The 25,747-nt window shown below is 44.2% G+C and overlaps 1 protein-coding gene across 1 annotated transcript in view; it reads right to left on the reverse strand.

Annotated features, from left to right (window-relative positions):
- The window catches only part of LOC119164083 (venom metalloproteinase antarease TserMP_A), a 33,787-nt gene extending 12,430 nt beyond the window's left edge, over positions 1–21,357 (reverse strand). Inside the window, exons 1-11 of the mRNA XM_075870950.1 lie at positions 21,164–21,357; positions 18,156–18,328; positions 17,949–18,041; positions 17,152–17,272; positions 14,807–14,857; positions 8,638–8,789; positions 6,190–6,261; positions 5,177–5,301; positions 2,937–2,986; positions 433–541; positions 221–352 (exon numbers count right to left, since the gene is read on the reverse strand). Of these exons, the coding sequence (XP_075727065.1) occupies positions 221–352; positions 433–541; positions 2,937–2,986; positions 5,177–5,301; positions 6,190–6,261; positions 8,638–8,789; positions 14,807–14,857; positions 17,152–17,272; positions 17,949–18,041; positions 18,156–18,328; positions 21,164–21,251 (1,166 nt within the window). The 5' untranslated portion in view covers positions 21,252–21,357. The remainder of the gene's footprint in view (positions 1–220; positions 353–432; positions 542–2,936; positions 2,987–5,176; positions 5,302–6,189; positions 6,262–8,637; positions 8,790–14,806; positions 14,858–17,151; positions 17,273–17,948; positions 18,042–18,155; positions 18,329–21,163) is intronic.
- Between the last annotated feature and the right edge of the window lie 4,390 nt (positions 21,358–25,747).

Below are 25,747 nucleotides of genomic sequence, written 5' to 3' on the forward strand. Positions count from 1 at the left end.
TCGAATGACTGCGAAAGCTCAATCCAAAGCTATATCAGAAAATCCCGGGAATCAACATATTTGTCCCTGTATTAGCTCTGTATGAAACGATTACATCTTGATGCGCTCGTTAGTGCTGTCGAAAATCCACTGAATACTTTCTCTGGACTAGTGTTCCGCATTTTTTACCGCATGAGTCACTTCCTAAATGCAACTATGCATACAAAGAACTCGAACTTACTGATAGATATTTCGGATCGACCTTTCACTGCAAGGCGAGAGGCGAAACTTCTTCAATCCTCCGTCGACGTAACTCATCAGGTATCCTGCTTCCCAAGGACACTCTGGCGTTCCATCGTGTGGTGCTCCCAGCCTGTACAAAACAAAATGATTGGCTGTATTATTTTTCAGCCTGCCGCTTATATACATTTTAGCCCAGCCAAGTGAACTCACACGTGGCACAGCTCGTGGGCAACCGCATTGATTCCGGAGTAGGTAGTGGCTGTGTCTTCAGCCTCGCCAATTTTTCGCTTCTTGCAAACAGTGCCAACGTACGCAAGACCTGAAAGGTTCATTTTTGCTCATAAGAATGAAGAGTTAGTCTTTTTTTCCCCCAAATTTGCGTGGAAATTTTGAGAACATGGAACGATGCGCTATTCGCATGGCACGAACTTCGACGATTAATGGTCACACATCATCCGTATACAATAAGTTATCACAATGATAGCCACCTTTACAGACTGCACTGTGATGCACGTGACCGGTCTAGGGGGTATTTCATGAAATAGAAGTGGCACGGATGGCAAGAGGAGCAGCACCTCTTATTGTCGGTTCTTTATCTTTCACGCAACATTGTAATCTCTCTAAAAGCCAGGCGGGACCACTTGGCATAGCATAGTCTGGTGAAGACCATATAGCCACATAATGTCCACTGCACATTGAACAATGTCACGCATCAAGAGAGAGAGGGAGAGAGATAGAAAGAAAAAGGAAAACCGGGAGGTTAATATGATATTGGCCTCTGGTTTGCTACCCTGCACAGGGGGTGGAAAAATAGGGGCAAGTGAGAGGGGTTAGATTCCCACATATGTCATGGTCACAGGATTATCACCTTGCAAGGTACGCGACACCTTTCAAAGAGTAGACTAGTGCAAGTTTGAATTTCTCATAGAAGAAATCTGTCAAGAGAACTCCTCACTTGACTTAGAAGAGGTGATCAAGACCACAGTGCAAAGCACGGTGTGCACCCTCACATGCTCTTCGAGAGTAAAGGAATTCGACGTAGAATTAGAACGACTTCGGGCTCTCTCACGCATCAAAAATGTCTAAAGGTAAGGGGGTGGTGGATCCCACTGCATAACAGCACTTACGCCTGCGGTTAGTTATAATCACGCCTGGCTGTGACACTAGCAGCATTATCGAGTGGTTAAAATCACGGTTTTCTAAAACTAACTAGAGAGACTCCAGCGTTTCGACCATTCAGCCACCATGTGAATGATGGGTAATACCCAAATTTGCCTCGTTTTTGTGTTTACAGAGGTATTTATTCCTGTGTTTTGGTTTTGTTTCGAATTAAAGAGCAACTCGTTCTGAACTTCGTGACGCGATTTGAACTGGTGAGCCTAAATGATTGAGGTGGTTAGGGTGGTCGCTTGACAAAACGGATTTGGGCCAGGTGAAGCCAAACAGAGCTGAATGAACAAAGATTAAACATATTTGTGTATTATCCGCAATTCCCATGCTGTCTGAAGCACCGTGCGTGGCGGCTCCCATAAACAATATCGCCAGAGTTTTCTGTAATGTACTCATAGGATAGTCTATGGTTATAATGCCATCTGAACAGCGCGGGAGAGGTGCAACGACAAGAAACCGACAGGAAGCGGTGCCTGTCCTCGGTGGTTTCATATCTTTGCGCTTCTGCAGCGCCGTTCACGTAGCCATGCGAAATACCAACTACCTCGGTCACACGCATGCACACAAGACTGATGAGCACATGGTAACAATGACACTCAAGCTCAAAGTTGGCGCGCATAACGCTAGCATGTACGGCATTCTCCTTCTAACTTTTCGCTAGTGCTCCAATGATGTTTATTATCGCGAAGTCTTGACGGGGGCGAAGAGAACAGTCGGCGTCTTCGACGTGAAACTGTTCATTTAGCCGAACACGTGGCCGTGAAGTCTAAACTGCAATTACAGCAAGCAATGCACGATATACACAGGTATCGTTGCACAGATCGTCGGCCATCGATAATCTGACCCACGGCAAGGCGCGTCCTCGTTTATATATACATGGGGCCGCCAGCATTAGAGCATTATCGCTGGTGGCTGCGTTTGTTCAAGATTAAGCTCAGATCTTCATGTTTGCGTGCTCAAGCTTAACAGAGGATTCTAAAATATTCTGGAATGACGTCGGGCATTCTGGGGCACTTTTCGCAGGGCGTTATCTGCGTGAGCGACAGGCCGGTTGCATAAAATAATAAAAGAAACGAGCGTGTTGGGTATATTATCAAGCGGACCACCTTTTTCTCAAGCAATAATGTTTAAAGTAGCACCGTGATACACTGACGCTTGGCGCTTGTCTCATTGCAGTTTTGTTAGGTACAGATTTAAGCGACATCAAAGGACAGCATCCATGAAGCAGATATCTCACGTTCTGATAAGTGAAGTCTTCACAAGAGACCTATAAAAAACTACGGCTTGCAAAACATCTGTTGCACTAATCAACTTGCCATAATAACATTTTTATGATTGCTGATAACTTGATAATACTGTCATTTCTGTACTCTTCACGGAAAATTTTCAAGCGTTGATTGACTGACAGTGAAAGTCCTACAGTTTTGTGTCCTCGTAAATTGCTGCGAGGACGTATACAGTCCTTGATACCCTGTTGAAGCCGACTTACGACTACATGCTGTGAAAGTTTTGACATTCTTTGCCGTCGAGTTCGTTATACGTACCGCCTAAAGCCTTGTTCATTTTCCCATCAGGTCTGTTGAACATGTCCAGCCTGAAAAAGTGTTACGTGTTATGTGCTGCATTTTTCACTGTAATCCTCCTATTAAAATTGTGAGAGACATCATTAAGGAGACCGCCCTACCGTGGTGGTCTAGTGGCTAAGCTACTCGGCTGCTGACCCGCAGCTCGCGGGATCGAGTCCCGGCTGCGGTGGTTGCATTTTCGATGAGGTGAAATTGTTAGGCCCGTGTGCTCAGATATGGGTTCACGTTAAAAAAAAAAAACCCAAGTGGTCAAAATGTCCGGAGCAGGTTTAAGCCCACATATCAATAAAACAATCATTAAGAAGACCGACAACCAATTTTCGGCACCTGTTGTTTGCGTGCAAGGAGAAGCTTACCCAGCAGAGTTCCTAATCGTGGAATATTAACGCGGGAAATGCGCACGAGGTTGTTCGTGACAGCAGTTCGTACTCGGGTGATTTCGTGGCTGTTCGGCCTAATAAATTAGTTTCCACGTCAATTGTCAGCATATTAACGCCTCTTTTTATCGCAAGAAACAGAGAATAGAGCTGATGATTGAAATGAAAGGTTTAACGTCCCAAGACCACAATATGATTATGAGAGACGCCGTAGTGGAGGGCTCCAAAAATTTCGACCACCTGGGGTTCTTTAACGTGCACCAAAATCTGAACTCACGGGCCTACAGCATTTCCCACTCCATTGGAAATGCAGGCGCCGCAGCCGGAATTTGATCCCGCGACCTGCGGGTCGGCAGCCGAGTACCTTAGCCTCTAGACCACCGCGGCGGGGCCCCAGAATAGAGCGAAGATTAATAAATAAATACATAGTTTAATATATTTTACATCATTTACTTAGACACAGTTTCTGTATACATATTCTTGTATATTGCCACGTGAATTAAAATAAGGCCACGAAACATCGTATGCACCAACTCAACCGTTTCCATGCGTATGCGTCTACGGTAAAATGGTTCGTTCGGTTGTTTAAGCTAAGAAACACAAAGGTTAGCGCGCTGGCCACGTGGTAACCGTTTTCTAACGAAATAACAAAAAGCGCGTTGATAGCCAGCCAGATAACGGGTCAAATGTGATCCTCTTTTTAAACCAAAACCTTTGTCTATTATGTGACTGGGTTGCAAGAACTACAAAACAATGGATATAAACAAGTTGATGGGGCACTCGACACCGTGAAAAAGCGGTGCCAATTCTCGGGCACAAAAGATGGACTGAGGTGTGAAGTCCTGGTCCTTTTCGCGCACTGGCAGCAATAAAAGCCACCCGTCAAACAGTCCCAAAAGTGACCTCCAAAACTGGTTATTTTAACGTCCAGAAGCGCGTTTATGTCTGCCGTGGAGTGCGCAGTATATACGTGCAGTATATACGAGCGGTGGTTTAGTCACCTTCCGTACTTTTCACTCATTGTATTCTTTTTCTGCTTTTATGCGTTTGCTGCATGTTTATAACTCCTCTAATATTCAGAGTGCCCATCTGCCATCTATTTTGCTTCTGCAAAAAAAAAAAGGAGTGTCAGCATATCAAGTGTACCAACATTAATAAAAAAGAATCACTACCATGATGTACGAGGAGCTTGCTCGGAGCTCGAATTTAATGTTTTATGTATTTACCAGGAAGAATTGAAGGTAGCCACGGCTAACAGCCGTGAGAAAAGTTTGACAAAGGCCCTGGTGACTTGTACATACGCATGGCAGTCACACGAAGCGAAACAACAGCGCCTATCAGCCCGTTTCATCCTGTGTTATTTATTTTAGACGGACTGCAATATCTTCGAAGTCGTCAATATTGCGACAGCCGTCGGTCATTTAGTTTGTGAGAAAACAGCGAAAATCGACCCTAAAGTAGTCAGTTGCTGTGCTTTAATTTCTAGTTGCTAAGTGTCAATTTAAGAATAACTTAGGTAGAAGATCTCTCTGTAATAAAAGTTTATCCAATCCAATCCAAGATCGCTCTGTGAAACGCATTAAACGCCGATCGCTTACTTAGGTCATAAGTCACGCATAAATTTCGTTTGTGAAAACAAGCCTTATATTTATACTTTAGGTGTCACAAATGTCGACTCCCTGCAATGGCCATCTTACGGCAAAACGTCTTTGCGCAAGCAGATATATGCTTTCGGAGCCTGACAGTCCATCACCTTCATTCAAGCTAAACGTAGCAACAAATAGAAGCCGCCGCTTCAAATGCCGAAACAAGCACGCTTACCCGCTTACGAGAAACACGATGTCGGGGTTTCCGGGAATTCTTCCATTGTCCATATATTTTTCTATCCCGCGCAACGTCTCACGCGCATTTAGGAGACCTTCTTCCATTGCGGCAAACGCATCATCCTGTGCCAAATACGAAAACGCGACGTTGTAGAACAATGATTCACATTTGCGTCGGTTTACGTCTTTGAAGGTATAGAATTGACAGCTTACGCTGCGCAAGTTTTTGTGGGAGCAGATGTGCCCTTATTCTCAAAGGAGGGAGGCTGCATTGGATATTTAATTCGGCGGTGAGAATGGACAGGCCGCAACTTTGATATGACGGTGAGGTACGCTGGAGGATTATAGGTTATTGCTGACAGGCTGTGGTTCTTGCAAACGGTGTCATGTTGACTCATTGTTATAAACACTGACGAGGCAATGAAAAATGCAAGCTTGTGTCAGTATAATGCCGCCTAACTGGTATGAAACGGTGAATAATATTGGTTAGTAAACAACAGCGTTAAGTACCTAGCTAACACTAGTTATCACTTAACATCAGCCAACATTAGAGTGACAATATCAAGCATTTCTCAATCATTCAGAGGAAGTGGACTAGCCGACACCACACATTGGCACTGAATTCGGCATAAATACAGCTGACAAAGTGTTGGATAGTCCTATGATTGAGATATGTGGCATTATTCACATAACGCACTTGATTGCATCAATGAATTATTTTCCTTCGCCTTCATGTCTGTGCATTGACTACTCATTACAAATATCCTCTTTGCGCACCACATGTGGCTTGTTATGAGCAAGAGCCTGCAGGTTTCGGTTCAGTAACTGGCTTGTTACTTTCTCTGCAGCTTTGGTGATCGATTCAGTGTTGCCAATTTACACCTTGATGACGACACTACATGTCAGTCACTGCCACGTCTTTTGGTATGCGATATACCCGCACAGAATAGCTGCACGGCGACTATTAGGACACAGAGTAGAAACGAAATGTGAATGATGTCAGGTACTCACGATGCTCCTTGTTATTCCGACGAGAATAAAGCTGATCTTCGGTCTTGCCATGTCGACATATCTCAAGTTGACCTAAATTAGATAATAAAGCTTGTAACATGTGAATGATTCTGTTTTTCTCGTGCTTCTACATGCCACATGAAAATGCGGAAACTGGTGAGAAGATGGAAACTAGAACACTTCAAAAATTTGTGAGCGTGGCACGTCACTAGAGCCGAGGTTCTCACAAGTGAACTTGTCATCTTCATGGCTACAACAGCTTTCTAGTAACGTTGGGAACGAGAAGTACGCCACTAGGAAGGCTAGCTCGCGATACATTCCGTTCTCACGAATATTTCCTATCTGTACACCGCATAACTTAAGTGTATCCCTTGCATTTGTCCATGTCAAAAGCGCTCGCAGCTGTTAATAAAAAAGCTCGTTTCAGAAACAGCTTAGCATACATACTTCGATGATTGTAAAACGCCAGCATAAGACGAGCATTTGTGTAAATATGCCACTGTGCTCGAGAAGCATTTTCTAAAATTTCTATATAAACTAATAAAGGGACATTACAACATAGACATTTCTGAAATTCTTTCATTTTCGTCCGGATATGCAACTTGACAAAGGCATGAGCGCACAATAACACCCTATGCAACCCGTAACAACTGCTTTAAATATTCATTCTTTCCACGAACTCTAAACGACTGAAACAAACTAACCAACACCGAAGTTTTACAGCCATCCTTAACATTGTTTTCTTCTAGCCTCGATAACAGTGTTTAATATAGCATGCCGATTAAGCTCTGTCCCCATCAACGTTCGAATTTTTGCATATTTAGGTTGCTTTGTGCGTACTTTTGTTTCTGTGTGTTTTTATGTTCCTGTTTTGAAAATTTGTTCATCTGCATATTGAGCATTCATGTAATTCATGTAACCCACTCTGCGAAAATGCCTAGTAGAGAATGCAGTATTCATAAATAAAATAAATAAAATAAAATAATGACGTTTTCCTGCGCTGCCAGGAGATTCGAATGGAAAAGAAAAAAATTCCGCCATATCCACGAAGTGAATGATGATGAGTGGGCGAAGAAACCTGGTAAACCATGAATCCTCTGTACATTTTGCCCACTCGATTTTATTACATCGCTCCCCCTAGCGTACGTCGCCGCACTAAATCGAACGATTGCCTTCAACCAATGACACGCGCCATATGTGACATCATTCCTATTTTATAAGATCTCGCGTCTTTCATCAACTACAAGTACCGCTTTCTAGTTTATAACATCTTGCATCTTTTCATCATCAGCTACAAGTACCACCATCTAGTAAACACTACAAGAACTAAACGAGAGGTGGCTACATACAGGAGACGGTACCGCCATCTAGTGAACACTGCAAGAACTAAACTAGAGGTGGCTACATACAGGGGACGGTACCGCCATCTAGTGAACACTGCAAGAACTAAACTAGAGGTGGCTACATACAGGCTACAGGGGACGCACAGCCCACGCCCTAAGGAGCTTCGCCCCTAAAAAAAAACTAGAAAGAACACAGTCTATCTACCTGTGTTAATTTTTTGCCATTAATTCAGTTCAGGTCAAAACTGGCAGTGCATCAAAACACGATGACATATCAAATAGTCCCTATTGCAGTCTTATTAGAAGTGTGGCAAATATAACGGACGCTATTTAGAAGAGCTTTCACCTATGCGCGATGTCTTGATTATCCTAGCATTTTCGGGCAATGCCGGCGTTCAATCATATCACCAATAAGCAGTTTCTATGACCAACAACTACTAGACAAATATGCATGTATAATGTGATACGCGAATGTTTCGCTGCGCTAGTGTGGAACATTGTTCTGCCAAAATATTCAACTCTTTACATCACTGAAGGCCCTATATGGATGATCAACATACTTTTACGTGGTCGTTATATTGAGGTGTGAAAGACAGCCAGAAACCAAAAGTTTTGACAATAACGAAACAAAAGGTTACGCTAAAAAATGACGCCTCACCTTTGCAAAGTGCGTAACGCGCTAGCAATTAAATGATGTAGCCTTATGCATTGTGTGGTGTAATGTGTATTTAAATGTTGTCCATGAGGGCTTCATAAATAATAATGTCTCGAGTACTACGACAATCCCACAACAGCTTTTACAATTATCAATATATAAAATTATCACAATTTGTTGGCGTATATGTAGACAAACTATTAGATATAAAATACATAAATGCTTGATAAATAACTCCAGGCTAGCATGTCAAAATCTTTTTTTTTGTAGTCCTAAACTCAACATTCGTGGAAACGAACACGCGAACACAGGTGATATACAAGGCATCTGAGAGCTTCGTCATACGTTTCCACAAAGTAGATCAGGAACTTTGAGGACAGAGTTAATTTAAACCAGTGTCAGGATTTGGGAGAGATTGCACATAAGTTGATCCTGAGGTATTGTACTTACAGCGTTGGTCATGACAGCCATGTAAGCAATTATGTCTTCATTTCTTCTGAAGTCACGTTGATGTTTCATGTCGGAGATCATATGAACTTCCACAACAAAGGAGTCTGGTTTCCCCTGGGAGTTTCCTGTATACTGTTTCCGGGAATTGTGTCCTGTACACACCAGGATGTCTCAAATGAATTTCTTTTTGGTTGATTAGGATTTCTATAGCATCAAGTGATTATGTAATCCGATCAGATTGCCCTTAAATTATAATTATGAGTAGGGAGAATTGCTTTTCATACTAACAAAGAAACATGTAGTTTTTTTTCTGATTAAGTTGCTTGGTGTGTGTGCCATCCCCCCTTCCCCTAAAAAAAGCCTGATCAAAATTATTTTACTTTACGATCAGTTAGGCCCGTGTCACAAAACGAGCGCTAAAAATGGGCGCGCCGCCAAATTCTTGCGATAACGGGCGGGAGAAACGCCGCGAGGTGAAAAAAAAAGAAAACAAACATCCAAGGCTCCCCGGGCGCGCGCTCTCGCCGCGGAAGCGTGGCTTCGCCGACGAACCTCCTCACCCCACAACGGCGGCCGAGCAAGCACTCGATTTTTCTAGAAGGAAAGGGGCGTGGTCATACCGAGTTGAGTCATCCTCCGCCGAAGGCATTCCAACCGTCTCGCTCTCCCCCCAACCTTCGCTGCGTATCGCGCCGACGAAATGACGAGAACCTTCTGGAATGTCGCGCGGAAGGTATTTAACCGAGCAACCGAGACGAGAGGTCAGGAGAAGACGGAAGTTAGCGCCAGAGCGCGTAGGGTAATTCCGCCGTGTAGTCGGCGAAAGTTTTGTCGGTAGCGACAAAGCAGGAGAAGAAGAGGATTTCCACCTGAGGGGTGAAGGCTCGAGCTACAGGCAAGAGCGTGTGTTTTTCCACTATCGAGCGAAGACGCGTGGCAACAGCTGCGTGTGTGAAGCCGACGTGTTTTCGGCGAAGAAGTTTGAAGCCTGGAGAGTGGCCTATTGAAGACGGGAGGTTTCTTGGAAGAGAAACTTCGAGGGCAGCGGAACGACAGCAACGCTGGACTTTGAGTGAGTGATTCTCGGAAGAGTATCATCCAGACTTTTGCTCCAAGAACTTTGGACTGGATAGGTTTCCTGTCTCTTAAGTCTTTAAGTGTCTTGGTTGTTCAATGCATGCGACTGCATTGTAGTGCGTATTGTTGTCTGTGTCCGTTGTTTCGAGTGTGGCTGATTGTACTGTGTAGTACGTTGTTTGTTTGGTGTTATATTGTACTCAACTCTCGTGGAGAGTGCATACTTGTGTGTTGTTTTGATCTGCAATTATTGAGAATATAATTTTGTTTGTTTATCAACTCTCGGCTCTGACTTGTTCTTTGGGCCACAGCCGGCGTCTGCTGGCGCGCCAATAAGGACCGATTCTAAATTGTCCACGCTTTCGTGGTGCGGTTCGGGGGGCCGATACTTCGGCTCTAGGAATTAGCCCGGCGATCGCCTCCCTAATAAACGGGACATGTGTGACAATTAATCTGGCGTCCGCGACAAGACCTTTTGGTGCACAGTGTGTCCAAAGTAGTGAGAAAGAGCCTCGAGTTGTTGATAGCGCTATCGGAACGATTTTGTGTGTTGTTCAGTGTTCTCGTTAACGAGTGCAGGGGAGTGTTCCGATAGACTGATTTAGGCAGATACTTTTTGCACGCGGGAAGGTTTTATTTGCGAGTTGCGAGACACCATGGATCTCGAAAAGTTAGTCGCTCTTGGTGAGAAGATGGGTCTTTCTGGCGCCGAACTACGGAAGTGGGTCACCCAGAAGGAAAAAGAAGAAAGAGAGGGCCAAGGAAGAAAAAGCAGCTGAGTTGGAACGAGAGAGGTTGGCAGCTGAGAGAGCCAAGGAAGAAAAAGAGCAGCAATTGAAGTTGGAGCTGGAGAGAGAGAAGTTGGCAGCCGAAAGGGCTAGAGAAGAAAGAGAAGCGAGGGAGCGACAGCTGAAAGAAGAAAGAGAGGAAAGGAAACGGCAGCGGCAGCACGAGATGGAACTCGAGCGGCTCCGTTTGCAACAGCGAAGTGAAACTCCCGTCCAAGCTAGAGTTGAAAGCAGCGGACGGGAGGACCACGGCTTCCGCTTGAACCCAAGTAAGCTGCTCGTAGCGTTTGATAAAAGGAAGGACGACCTTGACGCGTACCTTCACCAATTTGAGACGATTGCGAGGAGCCAGAATTGGCCGGAACATCAATGGGCAACTGCTTTGAGTACTTGCTTGAGTGGTGAAGCGCTGAGCGTGTACTGCAGGCTGACGCCGACCGATGCAGCCAACTACGCAAAGGTGAAAGCTGCTTTGCTGAAGCGATTTAGATTTACTGTAGAAGGTTTCCGGGACAGATTTCGGACCAAAAAACCAGCTGATGGTGAGACGGCTACGCAGTATGCTGCCCGACTTTGCCACTATTTCGACAGATGGATTGAACTTTCAGGGACAGCGCAGGAGTACGATGAGCTTAGAGAGCTCCTAATTAGAGAACAATTTCTTACTAGTTCCTACCCAAGCCTGTCGCTGTACTTGAAAGTGAGGAGGGCTAAGTCACTTGAAGACATGCTTGAATTGGCTGATCAATTCTTGGAAGCGCAAGGTGGAACTAGTTTGGCCAAGGTCAAGAAGGAGTGTCCCGAAGATTCGAAAAATTCGGCACCCGAACAAAAGAAGCGTGCACCGGAGAGTGTTCCGCGATGTTTTTTTGTGTAACCGAGTGGGTCATCGCGCGAGCCACTGTCGTACTAACTTTACGAGCCCTACGGTATTAAAATGTTTCAAGTGCGGTCAGACTGGGCACAAAGCAGACGCATGTCGAAACGGAGCGAGTCAAACTCACCAGGTGTCCTGTGTGCTAGCAGCACCGAAATCCAATGATAAGGCCGTCACAGATGGATTCGTAGAGTTGAAAAGTTGGGAGAAAATTCCTATTGTGGGTGCGGTAATGGCAAGACAGCCAACCGGTGTCACGAAGGGAATGCCAACGCTGCCTGGAAAAGTTGCGGGCAAAAAGGTTACGGTGTTAAGAGATACCGGCAGTTCCACTGTTATCGTGCGGAGAAATTCGGTACGGGAAAGTGAGTTAAAAGGCAAAACGAAACCAGTTTGCCTAATTGACCGTACGGTTCGGATGCTTCCCGAAGCAGAGATTGAGGTAGAAACCCTTTACTTCCGCGGGAAGGTTACCGCTCTATGTATGACGACCCCCCTTTACGACCTTGTCATCGGAAACATCGACGGGGCGCGAGGACCAAATGATCCGGAATGTTTAGGAGAAGACCCTAAGATAGAGCCCTCGCCAACCCAGCGACCACGAGATACAGTGGAGGAGCATCCCGTGACGGATCTCACTAGAGCCCAAGGTGAAGCCGCGGCGCAAGAGACAGCGAATGAGAAGATGATCGAGTTGAATGAGTTCACGGGGTGCGCAGCTGGACGTACGTCGGCACGACCCCAACCGACCGAGAGTGTGAAAATGACGGAGTCGGCCAGCCAGGCCCAATGCCGTGACATGACCAAGCTGGTAAATGAACCGACAGGACCCGTTGAACGTTATGACCCGTTAACAGTGTCGGAAGTGACAACGATGGCTGAGACGCCGCCTCAGATATCGTCGTTGGAAAAGGCTCGCCGAAAAAGAACAAGGAAAAACAAGAAGAAATCGAGCGAGCACCGCAAGAAAGGACGCAAGCGCAGCTCGAAATACGCAGGATAAGTGCTGAAGTCGAATCAGAATGTGTTTGGCAGTGCTGAGTGCCATATGTTGTGTTAATGTTGTTATCCTGTGTCACAAGTGTCGAAGTGTCTGTGCTGTGATGTGATGTATAGTGTTGTATAATTGTTGTAATGAGAGAACTTTGTACGTTTGTATTGTTTGGAATGAGTGATGAAGTGTTGTAGCCGTGTACCTGTGGCTATATTTCATGTGTTGTGGAATTGAACTACAATGTAAGATTGTATTGAGCGATCTATTGCGAATGTGAAGTGTCATGAGCGACGGTTTGTGTTACAGTCGTTCAGAGTTTGTGGTGACTGTTCGCGCTCGTTTGTGTGGTTTTGAATATTATGAGATAATATTCTTAAAGTGGGGGGCAGTGGCACAGAACGAGCGCTAAAAATGGGCGCGCCGCCAAATTCTTGCGATAACTGGCGGGAGAAACGCCGCGAGGTCAAAAACAAAAAGAAAGAAAACAAACATCCAAGGCTCCCCGGGCGCGCGCTCTCGCCGCGGAAGCGTGGCTTCGCCGACGAACCTCCTCACCCTACAACGGCGGCCGAGCAAGCACTCGATTTTTCTAGAAGGAAAGGGGCGTGGTCATACCGAGTTGAGTCATCCTCCGCGGAGGGCATTCCAACCGTCTCGCTCTCTACCCAGCCTTCGCTGCGTATCGCGCCGACGAAATGACGAGAACCTTCTGGAATGTCGCGCGGAAGGTATTTAACCGAGCAACCGAGACGAGAGATCAGGAGAAGACGGAAGTTAGCCCCAGAGCGCGTAGGGTAATTCCGCGGTGTAGTCGGCGAAAGTTTTGTCGGTAGCGACAAAGCAGGAGAAGAAGAGGATTTCCACCTGAGAGGTGAAGGCTCGAGCTACAGGCAAGAGCGTGTGTTTACCACTATCGAGCGAAGACGCGTGGCAACAGCTGCGTGTGTGAAGCCGACGTGTTTTCGGCGAAGAAGTTTGAAGCCTGGAGAGTGGCTTATTGAAGACGTGAGGTTTCCTGGAAGAGAAACTTCGAGGGCAGCGGAACGACAGCAACGCTGCACTTTGAGTGAGTGATTCTCGGAAGAGTATCATCCAGTCTTTTGCTCCAAGAACTTTGGACTGGATAGGTTTCCTGTCTCTTAAGTCTTTAAGTGTCTTGGTTGTTCAATGCATGCGACTGCATTGTAGTGCGTATTGTTGTCTGTGTCCGTTGTTTCGAGTGTGGCTGATTGTACTGTGTAGTACGTTGTTTGTTTGGTGTTATATTGTACTCAACTCTCGTGGAGAGTGCATACTTGTGTGTTGTTTTGATCTGCAATTATTGAGAATATAATTTTGTTTGTTTATCAACTCTCGGCTCTGACTTGTTCTTTGGGCCACAGCCGGCGTCTGCTGGCGCGCCAATAAGGACCGATTCTAAATTGTCCACGCTTTCGTGGTGCGGTTCGGGGGGCCGATACTTCGGCTCTAGGAATTAGCCCGGCGATCGCCTCCCTCATTATCGGGACCTGTGTGACAGCCCGCTTACGCTGAACATAAGGTCATTTATAAAAATAAAGTTATCTAGAAGAGTAACTTGTAGTGTGAACGGGAAATACGGGAATATTGTTTACTGAACATATTCTACATAGTGAGGATTTGGTGCAGAACTGTCCCAAACCAAAAAGCACACATCGTTGGAGCGTTTCTTTCTTCTGACTTTAAGAATTTTTCGCAAAATAATTTATTTTCTATCAGGTTGTCGTTTAATTGAATCTGCGCTATTACTACTAAGATATTTGCTAAGCTGCTGATGGGATGATCGACATGCCTTTCTCTATTATTTTTTCCTTCTTGAAATGCTATCATCAACTTTAGAGCCGAATAGACCTTCATGCAGTCACCTATGTGAGGCAATACGAAATAAGGTGTAAATTTTTCAGCATACAAGGCTGATAAAATTCCATTGGAAGCTGAAGTAATTCATGCGTAAAGATCTGGTGTTTACTCCGATTACTCCATAGCCTTGTGGGGTAACAATTTATTTGCATCTTTGCTCTGTATAAACTTTTGCCCAATGATATGGCAGGCTTCGTCATAGCTGCGACTTGACAGTTTTTTTGCTCTATCAATAATTCATGATCGCCATAACTCGTCTAACCCCACTCCCGCTCTCAATCCCCATCCAACTACCATGTGCACTGTAGCTTCACACTGTGTATGACGTTTGGATAACGTGCTCACATTTCGTTTTGTGGAAAGTTGGCATATTCTCAACACTGCGTGAAAGGAGGAAATTAAATTGCCTTCGATTCTCCCAAGGACAGTTTCGCCATCATCCTAGGATATTTTCCATCTCCCGAAATTGTGTACATGTCCTCATGCTATGTATGTATGTATTATGAGAAGTAAAACCTGCACTTTTACCAAAGTGAGGAGAGTATAATTGCTCACCCTGCCTGTTCCCTCCTCGTCCACCGTTTCCTCTTGGTGCATAGGCCATGCCTGAAAAATCACTTCATTTATTAATTTATTCATAGTACCTCAAAGGTTCTGCATGGGACATTATCATCTGAAAAACATTTGATGCCTGTTATGTGAGAACAAACAATGAAAAGTTTTTCACCGGCAAATTGATAAGCTATATATCCTAGCAAGCCAAAGGAAAAAATATGTATATGCACCACCCCGTCTCTTCTACCCCCTCGTTTTTTATTTTTTTGTGACGGAGACTCACTCATAAACTCGGGTTACAAATGCTCAGTGAAGGTCGTGAAAGATCTATGTGAATCTTCATCATAGTTTCATAACGTGGACTTCATTCTACAGACCTTCACACTTTCAGAGCTTGAAGAGTGGCGTCAGTTGGCACAACATATATAGTAATAGTAATACCTTGGTTGGTCGGATCAGACCAATGAAGATATAACTGAATTTTTATTTCCAAAGGAGTGCCGAGATATCCAAGGTGTAGTATTCATGCCGATAAAGGTTGTGTCACAAACATTGCCAAACAGTAGTCATGGTGGCACGGTTTTGCTGATGTCCACATTAAGAATATTTCGAGGAACAACGATGGCGGGCATGTTCTGCTTGCCGAGGTGGCCAATACCTGTTTATGGCACTTTGTGATGCTCTGTAGTGTTGCGCCTGCCACATGAGCAGCCGATTGTGGGCTCTGAGTCTGCCGAAAATAAGGCAGAGTGTTGCAATTCAACTTTTACGAGCATCTCTCAGGACTGAGTCAGGCTGCAGTCCAGCGATTGCAGTGCATGTGCCCATATTTTATGCATTCAAAGTTTTCAAGCTTTCCAAGAAAAAGAGACAGACTTACTGATAGTCAATGTTATTTAGCTACTAATGAAGAACTCCGAAAACCCCTTTACAGAGGAGGGGCCACCATGTGCCGCTCCCATGTCGGCAGCAGCGGGCCATGCCTGAGCGTCCCCTAGCAGGAGTGTACATTAATGCCGAAATGCAGTTGGCACCTCTTTCTGCTGTTGTTTTGGCCCCACAGTCATGCTATAAGTATCCCGGTATGCTCCAGATTGGACACGTAGTCTGCATATTCAATAGGTATCTCAAGACGAAGATCATGCTAACAGAGCTGTGAAGGTTATCATATGGCACCGAGATTTACATTAGCTTGCAAAGTTCTGACATCCCAAAAGTGAATTTTTCGCGTGTCACACCACCCCTCACGATTTAACTCCAATACACATAAATGAACTTCACAACTTTAATCACTTGCTATTTTGATTGTTGAGAAATTCGTTTCTCCGATGCGGAGTCTTCGTCGCGAAGCGGGTTGAATTCCTGTAGGTTCGGGGATGACGGTCGAGTGCTTTGCAACAATATGTTTGCTGGCCTCGGGAAGGACAATAGTATATGCACAAGCTACGTATTGGAAGGAAACAGTGCGAAACACGAGAACACAGACAAGGGATGACCATACAGAACACTGACGTTTGTTGTAAGTCAGCAATCTGTATGTGTCCTGTTGTTTTTTTGTGCTGTTTCCTTTCAATATGTCGTGCCAACATGCCTAAGCAACCACTTTAGTCCCAAACTACGCCTATGTACCAGCGTCACTTGGCCATTCTTCGAATGCTATCGAGGCAGACGATGCCAGTCTTGCTGCGGCCTTCTCAAACGAACAATTTAACGACCCAAATAACACCGACTCTCTCTAGTTGATTGATTGCTAGATCAATGACCAAACCCACAACGGGCGGCGCGGCATGCCCGTCCTCAAAAGCTTCACTGTCTTTTTAATGAGCGTTCACGAGTATAGTCATGCACGCCTTTCGCTTGTCCCTCTTTAGCCGTCTTGTACAGTGCGTAGTCCGCACTGTACAATGCCGTTCCGCAATAAAACTATCAGCATTTGGTAAATCTTAAAAATTATTCACCCAGTTTTTATACGCTTGGCAAAGGCTCAGAACAATATTAAGAATATTACAATTAGTCACGACGAATAATGCTTCGAAGCATATAGTTAGTCTAATGAACATGCGCTCTTGGAGTATACACGTGAAACTAGAAACTTTTTAGAATTTAAGTCATTTCTATATAGCATAATCATCGGTAGATTGTGGTTTTTCTGGGTGCTCCAACTTTTACGTAGATGTAATATGTTTCTTTTTTTTAGCGAGAACGTGACAGACTACAGCGTACCATTTAGATATTTAAATGCTACAAAATACGTCGTCTTGTGAGCATCGTAACCTTAAGTAGTCTTTCCTTGATTCATAAGAGGTCGCATTTAACATTTCGTAAAGTATAAAGCAATATCCTACCCATTGTTTCAAAATCAACCTTCTCCTCCACTTTGTATATCTTGTGTGGGATATGGCCTTCAATAGAACGGGCTTCGTGTAACAAGGGCTTGATTCTCAGCTCGTGGCCAAGAACACCTTCCTGAACAGCACAACAAGCACAAAGAATACTTTTTGAGAAACTAAAGGTGATGCTTTCTCCGATGGAAGCATGAAATTTCAATTGAATGTTACTATGAGTGGACAGCTTCAGGATGACATGATCGTGTCTACAAAATAAGCACTTTTCAGAAATCAAGATCAAGACCAACTCAGCACAAAAAAACGCCTAATTTAATACACATGCGTAAATAAGTTAATGCATAACTAACGGAAAGCTGCATGTCACGGAAAGACTTATATACAGCACATAAAGGGTAGGTTTTATTCAAAGAAGGCCAGCTGAAATGGTGGCCACAATAACCTCCACTGTCTACAATTCCTAATACTTTTGGTGTGCCGATTTTAGTTCAAGAAAAAAAAAGTTGCCTGTTGTAGCAGTACTAAGTTTATATTTTATTTGTTTTTCCCATCAAGAATCGCCGGCTTGATTAAAGTGTCTTTCACCACCTCCCTTGTCGGTTGCAACGCATTCCCGAAAACCATTATTATCATTGCCTTTACACATGATTGTTAGTGCAAGATACGCTTTGTTTCGCGATAGACACTTGTCTCCACATTCCTCAGACGTAAAATTTTTGCAAATGATTCTAGAGAAAGCAGCTTCATTCGAAACTGAAAATGTTCTGCTGCAATCGAGGAAAAAAGAAATGACTTACGACTTGTACCCCTCCTCCAATACTGCGTACCATAACGGAAGACTGTCGGTGTGTGTCGTGGTAAAGATCCTTCTGAATGAAAGACGTGTCTACCTGCAACACACAATTATGTTAATCTGACTTCATAATCGCTGTACAGTTGGAACATTTTTCGCTTCTGTATAAGAAAGCCTATTTATATACCATATATAATCAGTCTACACTTACTCTTTCCACGTGGTCTTCTTCCTTACCACTCGTAACAAAGAGTAGGTCATCAGCCAGCACAGAGCTCCTTTCAAGATTGAGCGTAATGTCTTTCGTAATCTTAACAACCAAGGGTGCCCCATCTATCCTCTCTTCCAATATGGTTGGATAAGCGATAATTTCTTGTTCTTCCTCTGCACAAAGTGTGAAACACATTTGCCACCTCTCAGCGAAGTTACAACCATATACATTCTTTGAGTGGTGATGGGACGGGCATTCCTGTATTTTCTGAATTCAATATACCATTACAACTTGGTGTTGCCTCAACGTCTTAGAGCGCAACTCCTATGCGTCTGTGCATGTGTTTCCAGCCAACCAAAAGCTCTGTAAGCAGATAAATGCTTTGGACAGGGGTGAAAGAAGACGGGTGATTGAAGAGGTCAATAGAGATATCTAAAAATTAAAGCCTGTTCCGTGCCCGTGAAGTCTGTGCGAATAACGGAGCTGGCAAGCAAGCGGAATACTCTTGCAGTGCCTCCTTTATGTTTAGTCTAGTCATACTTTTTTAAATTCATTCCCTCGGTTTACGTCTTCCTGCGATTTCTTCTTCTCCTCTCCTTCATCCTCATTTTTTTGTGTCCCTCTATATTTTGCACTCGTTTACCTCTGCCTTCTATACTTTTATTTTTCTACGACACCGGCCTTTCCTGCTTGAACCACTCTGGTGTTAAAATTGGCTAGATAGGAACTTGCATGTTTTAAATTATTGGTAATTGTATAATTTGCAAGGAATTTATTTTAAATTGATGTTGACGTTATCAATCTTTGCCTGCATGAACACACTGAGAGGTGAAGTGTTATAAAAGAGGCAAGGAAGGGGGAAGGGAAGCAATGAAAGGCAGGGAGGTCTACCACACATGTGTTTGGTTTGCTACTCTGCAATAACCTGTCAACTACGTCAGTACGGTCAAATGCGTGAAATGTAAAAAAAGCATTTTCTATGATGTCTGGTGCCAAACAATCTGGCACATTTCAATAAAAGTGCTTTGTAAGAAAACTTTTCACTTTGACAAGTGATTTTGCGCATCAGGAAAATGGCTGCTCGGCGAACATTTTAATGACGCACTTGATGCCTTGCTGTTGTCTCTGCACGTATTTTGGTCGTGGTGTCTAACATCGCTGGATAGTTATTTCCGTTGGGGATTCAAATTAGCTGTTGCTTCATATTTCGCAGCCAGCTGTTTATATATAACTACTTACTCAGTGGATTGAAACTGTCGCGTGCACTAGAGCACAGGTACAGACGTCTGAAATTGCGCACCTTGTGTAGCGGTACTGGACAATCAAGCGCCACAGGAACAGTCTTTCATCCTTCACCTAGTCACGTAGAGGCGCCATGATGATTTATTGGTGGGCACAGTGGCACTCTTTTCGACAGTCTATCACGTAGCATGACTTCACTTGTGCTCCGACAGTTCAGAATCCTGTTGACGTAGGACACCAAGCCTTTTCCCTTAATTATTGCTACGGGGGTCTTTCCATTCGGCATGTATGGATTCCATTCGTTCTTTCTGTATGCTCATGCGGTTTCCGTTTGTACCCTATTTTTTTGTTACGTATTAATTTTTGTCCCGTCTACTCTCCGAGTATTCTGTATCACCGTATGCGTAATATGAAATGCTAGATACTGACTTACAGCTAGATCCGTATAACCGTACATAATTTCTTATACCCCATATGTGAGTCACCATATTGTGTTTACAATTTCTGTTAGCTTCCGGTACATCCGTAATAAATACTTACATGTTATACAACAAATATACGAAATCCATATGTACCTATTAACACAACATATGAAATTTCTCAGTAGGAAATTTGGCGACATGATGAATTTCCTTGTGAGGCGTGGCGCAGTAGTTCTTGCTCTAAAAGAAGTTCAGACACCCTGCTACATTCTTGTGGGTACATAATTAAGGGTTTATTTTTTTACAGTGAGCGAGGATGGTGTTTCAAATTGCGTTCAATGAATGGCATCGCCGGCAGTACAAAGATTCTGAAATTGATGCTCTCGCAGTCATTTGAAGGCTAATCTACTAATCCTGCTATTGAGTTGGTTCGCAAGAGTTCATGACAGTTATCACTGCTAAGAATACTCGTATGGGACGTATGAACAAACGCAACACAAGAACACAAGTTTTCTACTTGCTTTTACGTCAGTTCCTGACAGCGTGGACAGCGATAAACTTTCGGGAGTTCGATTCTGTGGGTGGCTTCTATTTTGTTCATTAGGGATCCATTGAGTATGCTTAACTTGTTTATGAAGATTCCATCGAGAACTGTATCGAGTATGGTTTAAGAGTGCCGGAACAACTGGCACTGTATTACTAAGAGAATTAAATTACGTGATAGGCCTAAACGTCACTTCCTCATATGTTTAACCTTATCAACACGGTAGCGTCAAAGAGTCCGTATCGCAGACATTCCGGTATCAGCATCGGTGGTGATGGCGTCTTCAGTTGTGAACGAAAGAGCAACGTTGGCCATATCAAGGATTGGACGCATAGAGGCAATGAAGGGAGTAGCTGGAGGGCATTTGTAATTTGACTGTCTTTGCGGCTGAGTTTAGGCATCCGCCAAGAATCGTATGCACGTACAACTTTTAAAGACAAAGTTTAAGAGCCTCCCAATATTTGCGAGAACAAAGACATGCATAGAGCTGGAAAAATACTTGATGGATAAACAACACAAAAATATTACTAATATTGATATACAACTGAAGCTCTAGTATTGATTTCTTATCATATTTGCATATTTTCAGAATATTTACGTGCTCCAACTTTTTTGGGCGCCAGGTAGTGAAAATTACAAATTTGGAGACACTGACACGGGGAAGCGCTCGTACAAAACAGTAAGCAAAGAAAAATAAAATCAATACGCAAAACAACTCTACTGATATACGTTCGAAAAACACTATTTTGAATTCCTTAGAATTTTGCTTTCTCGAAAACTTGATCTTGACATCCACTTACTTGCGCAAGAGCAGAGCACAATTTGCAAGATTATAGCAATCCAAAACATTTCCCGTGAATTCGGGTAAGTCAGCTGATTATTAGGCATTGATATAGGGACCAATGTTGTGTCGACACTGTGGTCTTCCAAAGGAGGGAGTCTATACGCCTATAAGAGATATTGCTGCTTCTGACATGCGTTGAAAAGTTCACCGCGAATGCAACCAATCTTGATAAACAGTGGTGGGTTAGTTCGTCGATGGTTCAGCTCGTAAAAGCAAGGGCGAAGCGGGCACAGCAGTGATGGCTTTTCTTTTTTTTATGTGTCCTTTTCGCCCTTGTCTTCCACGTGCGCTGCCATAGGCGACAGAATCAGTAGCCGATTAAAGTCAAGGTTTTTGTTCCCGTTTGCGTAAATCTTGACCGATCCAGCTTTGTGCTTTAAAATGTCATGGCGTTGCCCTGTGATCCGAAATGTGTGATAGACTAAATATAACCTGTCACGAGAAGTACATAAATTTCCGCGTTTACTTGGTACATAGCATGTTCAACGGACCGATTTCGTCCAGAAATATGACCATTCATAATGTCAAGTGCCCCTTGTAGGCTTCGCGGAATAGTGAAATCATATTCTTCAGCTGCATGCTACGATGCAGAAGCATAGTGGTGATGCTAACGTTGTTTATTTAGACGCCTACGCCATTTTTCGCAGGGAAACCATACTGGCCAAAGCGGAAATCGAAAACTCCACCATTTCCGTCCCCATAAATTCTTAAGCAAATGTCTGTATTGCCGTACAAAATATTATGCTGACATTACGGTTCTCAAAAGTAGCACCGAAGTTACCAACTTGCCGATACTCGCAGAACTACGCCCATGCAGTTCAGAGGAAAGTCGAACCTTGAAGAGATGACAAAAAAAAAAAAATCGCGAAAACTGGGTGTCACTGTGGAGCTGACGTTTCCACAAGCGCATTTGCATTCTTCAAGTGAAAGCTTTGGAGAAGACTATTGCACCAGCAGAAACATATCGTTCCGTGAAATTATGTGTTTCACAGGTTTTTCCTCTCACGTACGAAACGGCAACCGTCACAAAAAAAAAAAAAAGCCTTGTCATTGATAGCGGTGAGATTTTTCAGGCTGACTTTTAAAGCACTTGTTTTGCCGGGAGGCTAAATCCATTCAGTCGCGAAGCTTTAGTCAGTGGCTTTGCGTATAATTTTTTCGCAAAAATTTAGGATTGAAATCCGTCAAAGTGGCTATGTCAGTACTTATAGCAGTATTGTCAATTCTCACCATACCGGTGGGTCCTAGAGGTGATTTGCCAAAATAAATACTCTTTCACTAGTATCATAAGCCACGTGTGAAAAGCCCCGGCGAGTCATCCACATTGAGGTCTTCCTGACATAGTGCATGCCTAAATTGGGCCATGAAATCGGTTCAAGAAATGTTCGTATTCTTGTCTATTTTTCATGGGCGGAGTGCAATTGGCGGTACAGAAGGCATACAGCTCGCGCTGAACAGTCGCAGATATAAGAAGATGGAAAGTAAACTAAATGAGCACATATTTTGAGGACGATGTAATTACCGAGTGAGCTTTGCATTTATGTTTAGCCTCACGGCCTTCACAGGTGCAATCCCTGGCATACCAAGAACTTGTTTATCGGTGCTTTACAATGTCCCAGCCCCTGAAAATTTTAAATGCATAACATTTCATTAGCAAATGAAATGCAATGTCGCCAATTCTATTTATCTATTCATCTAGACAAATGAGTTTTGATGCGCTCGTGGTCGCCTCCTTAATTAGGCATGTACCAAGATTGACGCAGGAGGATTTAAGCAATGATAAACATGACTCGAAAGTGATGAACTCACCGTTTGCATAGATCATGGAATCCTTTCAACGACATCTGCTTTTTTTTCATTCTCTGCAGTTATATTTTTCACGTGTATACAATAGAAAACTGATTGTCGTGAATTGATTAACCTCCCAGTCTTTCCTCCTCTACGATTTCCCCTCTGGTGCAACAAAGTGCCGAAAGCACTCAACGTACGGAGCACAAACGACACCGATGACACTGTCGTTTGTGTTCTGTCCGTTGCGTGTTTTCTGTGCATTAGTGGCACCGGAATGTAGAATGCCTCGTTGCTCTCGCGCGCGTCAAAGCACTCTATACCGAAATATTGTAAGCCCCACTCACCACGTCATTCTATGTCTTTTCTTTTCTACCAATAACGAGGGACACACATGCAAGTGCATGTGGGTATAAAATGGATAGTGGTGTGCGCTGCAGGCATGCGTCAACCCAGATTTGGGAATGTTGCACAAATGATTGCACCATTTCTCGCTAAAGGCGCTTCTTCGCACAGCGGCTTTAGCGGGAGGTGGTGAAATCATTTGTGCAACCTTCTCGTTTGTCGCCGTAGCATTCAGTGCTCTACCCTCGTGGCAAAATGTTTTCCATCTTCTTTCTGGTTTCGTATAGAATATGTGACGGCGTTTTCTGTAAGATAATAACCGCAAAATAGGCCAGTCGCAAAGCTACAAAAGCTTGCAGGAGTACCTTCTTCAGTGCGATGTCTGAAGAGCACATTTTAAAATTGATTTGCTGAGGTGACTTTTTATCTCGCCTTTGCCTCAACCTTGTAGTCTTCATTCATGTACGGGGAGCTACCTGAAGAACGGAAATTGCATTGTGCGTGTTCTAGCTCAGAGGAACGCCAGGTCTCGCAACTGCATGCTTTTTAAACAGACTGCGACGTTTCGTTAAGCATCAATTATGGAGTCAGTGATGACTATCTAGCTTTAAAAACATCCTACGATACAGCCGTCGCGTCGGGTTAAGGGCTGTTCTACGCACTTTCCGCACAGCCGAAACACACGTGCCGGGACCCCTGCCGCGTGCAAGCGGGGGACAAATAAGCCAATTGGCGACACTGCGGAGGGTGAAAGAGCTTCGCCAATTGGCTTATTTGTCCGCCGCTTGCGCGCGGGGTGCGGCGATGGCGTAGTGGTTAGAGCATCCGCCTCGCATGCAAGAGGTCCGTGGTTCAAATCCCGGTGCCGCGCAGTTCCCAACCGGATTGAAAAAAAAAATCTGCGTGTTGATAGAGCTGCATGAAGAGGCCTGGGGTGCGACCTCACCGGTAACCACCGCCGGGAACGCACTCCCTCACCAGAGAAGGATTGGCCACCCTGGTGCAGTATCTGGCCACTACCTCCCACATGCATACGTCAAATAACTCACGGCCCTCAGTCCCCAGCAGCTGCGAAGCAACTGACCATGGCGGCGGTCAGATCTGCAACGCAGCAGAGGGTGCTAAGAATCTCTGGATCCGGACAGGCCGCCATTGGAACTTGAACTTGGCAACATTTAACGCTAGAACCTTATCTAGTGAGGGAAGTCTAGCTGTACTATTCGAGGAGCTAGAGGGTGTTAAATGGGATATAATAGGGCTCAGTGAGGTTAGGAGGACAGATGAGGCCTATACTGTACTACAGAATGGGCACGTCCTTTGCTATCGGGGCTTGGCAGACAGAAGAGAACAGGGAGTGGGGTTCCTAATTCACAGAAACATAGCTGGCAACATAGAGGAATACTATAGCATTAATGAAAGGGTGGTAGGTATTGTAATTAAACTGAATAAAAGATACAAGATGAAGGTGGTACAGGCTTACGCGCCTACATCCAGCCATGATGACGCTTCACTTGAAAGCTTCTATGAAGACGTGGAATCGGCAATGAGTAAGGTAAAAACACAGTATACTATAGTGATGGGCGACTTTAATGCAAAGGTAGGGAAGAAGCAGGCTGGAGACCAGGCAGTAGGAGATTATGGCATCGGCACTAGAAACGCCAGAGGAGAGCTACTAGTAGAATTCGCAGAACGCAATAATTTGCGAATTTTGAATACCTTCTACCGGAAACGAGAAAACCGCAAGTGGACATGGAGGAGCCCTAATGGCCAAAATAAGAACGAAATAGACTTTATAATGACTGCACACCCAGGAATCGTGAAGGATGTGGAAGTGGTTCGCAAGGTACGATGCAGTGACCATAGAATGGTACGGTCTCGAATTCGCCTAGACTTGAAAAAGGAACGATAGAAACTGATACGCAAGAAGCCAATCAATGAGCTAGCACTGAGAGGGAAAGTACAGGAATTCAGAGTGTCGCTTCAGAACAGGTACTCAGCTTTTAGTGAGAAAACCAACCTTAGCGTAGATACAATGAATGATAATCTGACGAGTATCATTACGGAGTGTACAGTGGAACTTGGAGGCAGGGTAATTAGACAGGACACTGGCAAGCTTTCCCAGGAAACGAAGAACCTAATTAAGAAGCGTCAAATGATGAAAGTCTCAAGTACAACAGACAAAATAGAACTCGCAGAGCTTTCGAAGTTGAATAATAGGCGTAAGGTATGCGATGTAAGAAGGTATAACATGGAGAGAATTGAACACGCTCTGAAAAACGGAGGAAGCGTCAAAGCAGTGAAGAGGAAACTTGAGATAGGCAAAAGTCGGATGTATGCACTAAGGGACAAAGAAGGCAAAATAACTACCAATATGGATAGGATAGTTAAAATAGCGGAGGAGTTTTAC

The sequence above is a fragment of the Rhipicephalus microplus genome, chromosome 8 (genome assembly GCF_043290135.1).
Source record: "Rhipicephalus microplus isolate Deutch F79 chromosome 8, USDA_Rmic, whole genome shotgun sequence".
Classification (NCBI taxonomy): Eukaryota; Metazoa; Arthropoda; class Arachnida; order Ixodida; family Ixodidae; genus Rhipicephalus; species Rhipicephalus microplus.